At 36.3% G+C, this 8,697-nt stretch overlaps 1 protein-coding gene across 1 annotated transcript in view; it reads right to left on the bottom strand.

The window, feature by feature from the left end:
• Positions 1-2,484: 2,484 nt before the first annotated feature.
• Positions 2,485-8,697, bottom strand: part of LOC114654420 (E3 ubiquitin-protein ligase UHRF2-like) — a 176,585-nt gene continuing 170,372 nt past the window's right edge. Inside the window, exon 16 of the mRNA XM_028804976.2 lies at positions 2,485-3,566. Within this exon, the coding sequence (XP_028660809.1) occupies positions 3,420-3,566 (147 nt within the window). The 3' untranslated portion in view covers positions 2,485-3,419. The remainder of the gene's footprint in view (positions 3,567-8,697) is intronic.

Consider the following 8,697-nt stretch of genomic DNA (forward strand, 5'->3'; position numbering starts at 1 on the left):
CATTATTGATTTATACCGTTGTTTTTTTATATAAAGGCAGGCATCTCATTTACCAGTGATGTCCCAGTTCAACTAGACATTTTCATGCTGGCAAAACCATTATTTACACTAAATCCAATATGGACAACAAACAGGTACTTTTATTTGCTTCCTACTATAATACACTTCTTTATAAGGTAAAAAACATACAGAACAAGCAGATCTAGTGAAAGAATAAGAAATGTTTTTGTGTTTCATCAAATAATTCCTAATGCCTAATGTAAATAACACTAATGGCATTATAAAAATCTAAATATCATTCAAGATATAAAGAGTTGCATATTGACATCTGGTTCCTCTTTCCTTAAACTGTGGGATTTTATCTATTTTATCTTGGTTGTCATGACTTGACAACATTTAACTGACAGCACTAAATGTCACCTAATGCCTGAAACCACCTGGATGTATCAGGTACTGTGTGTGCCAGAGCAGATCAAGACTAGCAAAAGAATTTAACTCTGAAGCAAAGTTTTTTCACTTAACTTGTTACATTTCTTAAATCTTTGCTTTTTAAGGTATTCCACTTTCAAATGATTGTATTAATAATTGAGATTTAGCATGTGTTTAATATTGCTGATCTCCTATCCGTAATTCCAAGTATATTCACAGAATTCTTCACATCCAGACTACTTTCAATGAAATTGTTCACTTGTACTGCTGAAATGGTTCTTCTGTGAAATTATTTTTGCAGTAATGCCTCCTACAGACAAAAACAGTGACAAGAAAGTGTGCAGACATATACCATCGTGAAATTAGCCACTTCTTCTTCTTTCAGCTGCTCCCGTTAGGGGTTGCCACAGCGGATCATCTTCTTCCATATCTTTCTGTCCTCTCCATCTTGTTCTGTTACACCCATCACCTGCATGTCCTCTCTCACCACATCCATAAACCTTCGCTTAGGCCTTCATCTTTTCCTCTTCCCTGGCAGCTCCATCCTTAGCATCCTTCTCCCAATATACCCAGCATCTCTCCTCTGCACATGTCCAAACCAACACAATCTCACCTCTCTGACTTTGTCTCCCAACCGTCCAACTTGAGCTGACCCTCTAATGTCCTCATTTCTAATCCTATCCATCCTCGTAGATTATGTAAAAATATACTGTTGACTTGTATTCTGAAGAACTATTCACTATTCAGAGAGCTCATGCATTATGGTCTGAATTTGAATCTTGATTTTGGGGTACACACGGTGCAGCCACAACTGACTTAGAGTTGGAACAGTAAACCCACTCCTCAAAATGGGAGATGGGATCATATTACCATGGCACAGTCTATCAAAGACAATAAAACCCAGAATTAAAAACAAAAGTAGATGCCCATACCACACTCATGTAATATGCCACTTCTCTTAAGGGTACTTTACTAAAGTATTGCAAGTAAAACAGTTTCATTTTATCAATAAAGCACTTGTAAATGTATTTGCAAAATAATTCAATCATTAATACTTTCCTTTCTAAAGTTCACAAGAAATCAATAATTGTCACTTGCTGACAATATCACAAATCTTCCAATGCAAAAATAAGCCAGACTGTTTCACTTAAAAAAAAAAAAAAGAAGTACAGCAGTGGACCTGCAGACGAGTGTCAATTGACAGAAGCCAAGCACAAAGCCATTTGCTGACTGTGAAAATGTGGATTTAACAAGCCAAAAAATATTGTAGTTTATTTTTCATGTAAGCTAATCACACCAAATCTAGTTATCGTGTAAACCTTTCCAGAGAAGTGCTACATTATGAAATTATCATATTCCAAAACTGAGCCCACAGTAGCAGTGATGTATTTAACAAAATTCATGTAGCAATGATAAAACTGATTCAGACTGCACAGCATATTAAAAATATATGCTTTTAAGTACATGGGAAAATTCTTTGGTTTACCTGCAGCTGACAGTGTACAATTGTCTCAAAACATTTCAGAATGTCTACTTGATGGTTCAACACTGTTTAATAAGTACAGTACTAGCATTTTGCATAATAAATGGTGGGTCAGTCCGTATTATGCTATTATTATTACATATTATTATTATTGACATATGTGTGGTACTGTTATCTGGACTAACCATGAAAGTATTAAATGCAAAGGATACAAAAATTTCGAACAAAGCTTAAATACACACTTTCTATTAAAAAGGTATAAAAAGCATTATAGAACAAATATTTTATGTTCTGGTACACATCAAACTGCAATAATCACCTTTCTCTGAAGCACCTAGGCAGCGCTTAATAGAGTCTCCTCATGGGCATTACTGAAATTCCATTCAAGTTAAAGTGTAACTGAGAGTATTTTTATTTGAACTCAAAAGCTTCCCCAGCAGTGATTCATGTTAGCAAACTGTAAAACCACAACTGGTTAACTGCTCATGTAAAAAGTAACCAAGGCATATGAAGCTGCCAGACTGAACAGTAGGATTAGTACTACTGACATAAATGCAGGCAGAAAGGAGACATAATGTTGAAATCAAAATATTTAATAAGTACATATCAAGTATTATACCAAGTATAAAATTTCAGATCACAATAAGCATTTTAACCCTCTCCAAGCTAATGTTGCCATTGCTTTAAACAAAGTACAGGTAAGATTGCCACATAAAGAAAATAATGATTAAAATAACAAGCAACTAAAATATAACGGTGGCTTATTTAGTAGTAAAAGACTCAAACATTTTTTCTAATAAGTGCAATTAAAACATACACAGAACACTAATACAAGAAAGCAAACTTTCATTGTCCTTAAAAAAAGTATTGGTCATCAACTGCAAGGAACAGGAAGCTCACAATAATAGACAGACTACCATCTTACCCTTCTTTGCTGATAAAGTACTACCGGAGTGGATTTATGAGTATAAGGGTCCAAAAGATTTCTGCACGTCACAGTTTTTTTTTTTTTTATATTTTTTTGTTTTTTGAATTCAGTGTTTTTTTTATTGTAGATCCATGTATTTATTAAACAAGTGTGTAAACAACAGCAATGAAGCATAGCTTCAGTGGAACAAAACACAAAGACAATGATAATGATTCTGCCCAAAAAAAGAAAAAAAAGAAAAAAAAAAAGGAATTCCCCCACCAATACCTTCTCTTATCTCCTGAGGTAGTTATGGACTCCAATCAAACAAAAACTAAATCACTTTTCAATAGTCCTTCTACATATCACCTAGCAGCAACTACCTTGGATGACAAACTGGTGGAATGCTGGAGAGAATTCAATCTTTTCTATGGTGCTGAAGATATGGGTGTGGGAAACACTAACTGCTCAGATTTCCTGATTAATGGTGTTCTGGTGAAGCCACTGCGTGACCTGGTCACAGCACAGATATTGGGAGATTTCTGAACAGGGCTGGCAGTCTCTAAAGGGTACTTAAACCGTAGTTGCTGTGAGTGCTTCTCATCGTCCTTTACTATATCCAGGAAAGAACTGGTCCAGCAGTGACTGAAGGATCTTGTTGAGGACCATGATGTAGTCTTTGCCTAAATCATGGCGACAAGCAGGACAAGTGTATACTTCCGCACGGAATGATCTTTGCAAACATGTCTGGAGAGAGAGAGAGAGAAAAGAAGTTCAGCTGAGAACAAGATTATTTTATTCTATTAGTTAAGATACAATTATGATTTTTCTTTTTAACAGAAACTTAAAAATTGTTGCATATTCTTATTAAAAGATACAGCTACAGCAAGCCACATCCATAGGATGCTTACTAACCTTATTCCATTAGCAACATCCCCTAAGCAAACTACTATCAAAAAACAGTCCCAAAGAACATTTGATTTCAGTCTGAAGGAAATTGGTTATTAAGTATCAAATGAATGCCTTGCATTACCCTTGGCAATACTTATCCATTTTTTAACAACTGTTGTGATCAGCCATATCAAAAGATATACAATCAAGTTATGCACATGCAATTCTTCTTCTTGTCTAACAGACTTGCATCTCATTTGCGGTAAGACTTAAATTTGTAGAAAATGAAGAAATTGAACTGTGTTGACTATTGATAAATTCCTGCTAACTAAATTTAGTATATCCTTTTTGTGGTTCCGGAGCATCTGTGGGTATTTAGAGGGAATAGATCTCAATGGAGAGGTTACCTACAAGGAGGACACCCTTGCATAGTTCAGATATGAATGCTCACAAATTTGGATTTGATGACTATTTTATTGTCCTTTGATGATTTAAGATTTTTTTTTCCTTCTGTTAATTTTTGATATGTAAAGATAACTGAAATGAAAATTTGTTCTTTCTAACACACCTGATGTATACAGGTTGCACATGAATTCTTTAATCTACATTTTGTTAAACAAAGAAAGGTGGAGTATAACCAAAGCTGGGTGTTTTTCTTTGGCTAGAAGTACTCCAGAAGTAAAAGTATAGGTAACTAGTAAATGAGGGGTACTCATTATACTGAAATACAATACTACAAAGTTATACTGAAAGACATTATGTACTAGGTACACCTATGACAAAAGTTCCAAACTCCTTCTACATGATATGCTTTCTTAGATCAAAACAGAAGGGAAAAACTGACAACCAGCTCTCTGACATTTTTATTTCAACGCACTGAAACTCAATATTAGTTTTTAATGTAACATTTTTTTACATTGGAAAAAAATCTAATGAAGGAAAAAAATGAAATCTGCTGTGTGGACAAGTATTCAGTCTGTGTTATTGAAGCACAATGTTTAATCAGGTAAAAACAACAATTGCCTAACAAGTATACAATTGGCTCTCACCAGTAAATCACTCAAACAAATGCCATCTTTTCTAATTAAACACTAAGCTGTCTAAAAGTTAAGAGATCATCAGACTGGTGGTAAAATAATACAAATAATAAATTAGAAAAGTAATAGTAAAAGATAATATCCAAGTGTCTGCATGTCCCAGTGGGTACTACTAGTGTATCAGGAAGTTGAAGCTTTGCTAAACCTAGAAGTAGCCATCCTCCAAAACTCTTCATGCAAACAAGGAGACTTGCAATAGGCCATAGGGTGGGCAAAAATAACTGGAGAAAGGTGCATCAGTTAGTCATATCAAGAGCTTTGCATAACAGTGGCTTGTATGGGAGAGTGAAATAATAGAGGCCATTATTCAAAACAAACTATGAAAAAAGTATAACAATTAAATGTTTCCCTCACATGATGATATCTTCAACAACACAGAAAAGCCTGAATTATCTGCAGAATTCCACAAGTTTTTTATCCAAGGTAGTTGTTGCTAGGTGATCAGTAGAAGATTTCCAAATAACACGAGTAAACCAGTTGTGGTATGGGAAAAGGTGTTGTAGATAGTGTCACACACGTGTGCATGGGAGACCACAAAAGGGCTCAAAAGAAGGTAATTCCACGCCAGGCCAGGGGGTGTCAGAGTGCAATAATCCTTTCTCTGTTATTTCTGCTGATCAAACACGGGAAATTCTGCCTGGGTCCGACAACGTCACTTCTGGTTTTGGGCCTAATGCCGTCACTTCCCCTGACCAACCTTAAAAACCCCGCCATCTTTCCTCTGTTAATCAGTTCTGTTTTGGACTCAATCTATTTTGTCTTTTTGAAGCCAAATCTCATGTATAGGGGTGGCTGCCCCAAACCTTTTTCTGCATGTCAAGGCTGATTATTTCACAATCGATAAGACAAAGATAGAGCTTTTTGACCAATGTTCAAAGTAATGTTTGTGGTGTAAATGTAACACTACCCACTCCTGAAAAAACACCATGCCAACACTTAAGTATGTTGGTGGAAGCATTATGCTCTGTGGTTGTGTTTTAGCAGCAGGGCCTAAACATTTGGTTGAAAGAGAAAGAGGAACTGACTGAGGAAATGCAAGCAAATTTCCTTTTTTTCCCCCAAACATAAAATAAAATTACATTTAATAAGTAATCTGGAGATTCAGTACTTTGTAATCTAGAAATTGTAACTAGCTTGTATTTTGTTCTGAGCTCTTCACATGTGATGATCAATTTTGTAAACTTTTCCTGTAATACTTGTTTTTCCCAAATAGTCCCCAGACTGATATATTTACTTGATTACATTCATGTCTTTTGTAAGTGTATTTGGATAATAGTATCTGCTAAGAAACCAATGTAAATGTAAATAAAATATCACAGAGAAGAAAATCTCAGTGTAAGATTTCTTATTGAATAAAAGCTGGGTCTGAATAATTTTGCAAGGCATGGTACCTAAAAAGTACTTCCAAACCTGACAGACATCATTTGGTCAGATAAGCCATCATTCGCCAGGTCATCCAATTTGAGTGGCACAAAAAGTAAAATTTATAGCCCTAAATGTTTGTTTTAAAACAAAAAAATGGTTGTTGTGTTTCTGTGATGGCAGGACAGCAATTTTTCCATGTTTAAGTACATAAACTCATTTATAAGGCATGTTAAATAGTGAAATATACCAAGTAATTCACATTCACTTACACCCTTATAGTCCATTATTTCTACTCTGATAATTGTGGATTTAAAAAAAAATTACAACAACAAATGAGGCTGATCCTCAAAGCTCTGCAGTCAATGAATAAAAAGCAACAAAAAGATGAAAATAATATACCAATGCTGTCCCAAACATCAGGTCTCAACAAAATGGAATATGAGACTTTCTACATCATTGCCAAAGAAAGAATTTTCTACAATTACTATTTTCAAATAGAATACAGTATTAGACAAATTCTATTAAGAGAGTGTATTGGAGAGCATATTCTGCCAGCCAGAATACCTTCTCTATTTGGAAGGCCAGAATAATGGAGTGACAGTGGGAAAACTGCCTCCAAGGACTGTATGTATACTGTGGTGGCAGCACCATTCTAGCAGTAGTCCTGTCTGGACACATGCAGGGGGTGTGTTTATGAGGACTGACCTGTTATTTGCTTTGGTATTGAATTGGTACCAGTACTGTTCTGAAAGATGGTATGTGCCTGTTATGATTTAGTTAGTACTTCTCAATCTTTTATTCATTTTTTGTAGTTTTTCCCTACGCCCTTGTTTGTACTTTTTAAAGCATGTTGTGATTTTGCTTTAGTTCATTTCCTCATAATTATCTATAATAATAAAAGGCAAAGCCCTCACTGACTGACTGACTGACTGACTGACTCACTCATCACTAATTCTCCAACTTCCCGTGTAGGTGGAAGGCTGAAATTTGGCAGGCTCATTCCTTACAGCTTACTTACAAAAGTTAGGCAGTTTTCATTTCAAAATTATACGCGTAATGGTCATAACTGGAACCTCTTTTTTGTCCATATACTGTAATGGTAGGCAGCAAGATGGCCGTAGGAGACTGAGTTGCGTGTCGCGTCATCACGCCTCCCACGTAATCACGTGAACTGACTGTGAACTCAGTACGTAGAAAAGAAGGAGGAGCCCCAAAGAGCACAGAAGAAAACATTCATTACACAATTGACAAGGCAGCGAAACAATAAGAAGCGAGTGAGTGACGCATACAAGCATCTTCATAAGACACGAGGTATAAAAAAGCACGGTGTAAACCGTAAGTCTAAATTAACTTTATAGAACCGCTCCCGCTGCCGTTTGCAATACCATATTCGCGAGATACAAGTTTAATGAGAAGACACGAGGTATAAAAAAGCACGGTGTAAACCGTAACCTTAACTTTATAGAAACGCTCCCGCTGCCGTTTGCAATGCCATATTCGCGAGATACAAGTTTAATGAGAAGACACGAGGTATAAACGAGAGTTTGCATCACTTTGTAACAGAGTTAAAATTGCTGTAGCGAGAAACTTTTAACTGCCGGGTCTTAGCTAACATTAAATAAACCCGTGGACATCGCAACATCACACAAGACAGTGGCTCACGTGAAGTGACTGAACGCAGCAGGAGTGATCTCTTCCATGAATCAAACCTGTTCAAAAAACACATTACACAATTGATAAGGTAGGAAAAGAATATGAAACAAGGCACGGTATAAACCGTAACTTTAAGTTTATAGAAACGCTGCCGTTTGCAATACCATATTCGCCCCTGCGAAGCGCGGTGATTTTGCTATATATATTAAACTATTTCAACCATTGTATGATCTGCTTCTCGCAACTGAAAGAGGGCACCGTGGCAGAAGTTAGCCGACTTGCTCACCAACCACAAGCGTTACCTGGTAGGTAACCACCCATACAATCAGATTGTGAATCAGACTACGAATGCCTGCAATGTAATTACCCCGATCTATATGCTGTCAAATGAACGAACCTCACGCCGTGGCACAACGTTAGGGGCTTCGCCTCTACGTCCGAGGATCGATTCCCGTAAGGGAGTGCAGTGACTGTATACTCCTGATGAGCCCACAATTACGGCGAAACACGTGTCGCATACTATGCATCTTCAAAGCACGGTGTAAACAGTAAGTTTAAATTGAGTTTATAGAAACGCTCCCGCTGCCGTTTGCAATACCATATTAGATGACTTTGTAACAGAGTTAAAATTGCTGGAGCGATAAATTTTTAACTGCCGGGTCATGTCGCGTGTTCTTGGGTAGGTACACCAAAAAATGTATACATTTATGCATGTAATGGGCAAACAAAAAATGTACTATACCCGAAAGCACTACAGTAGTACTCAATGTATCTTTACTTCTTAAATGTTAATGTTTTACTGTTTAATAATTTATACGCTTCTTATATGTTATTCAGATTCTTTTATCAAAATACCAGTAACAGCGCACTGC

The sequence above is a fragment of the Erpetoichthys calabaricus genome, chromosome 7 (genome assembly GCF_900747795.2).
Source record: "Erpetoichthys calabaricus chromosome 7, fErpCal1.3, whole genome shotgun sequence".
Lineage (NCBI taxonomy): Eukaryota > Metazoa > Chordata > Cladistia > Polypteriformes > Polypteridae > Erpetoichthys > Erpetoichthys calabaricus.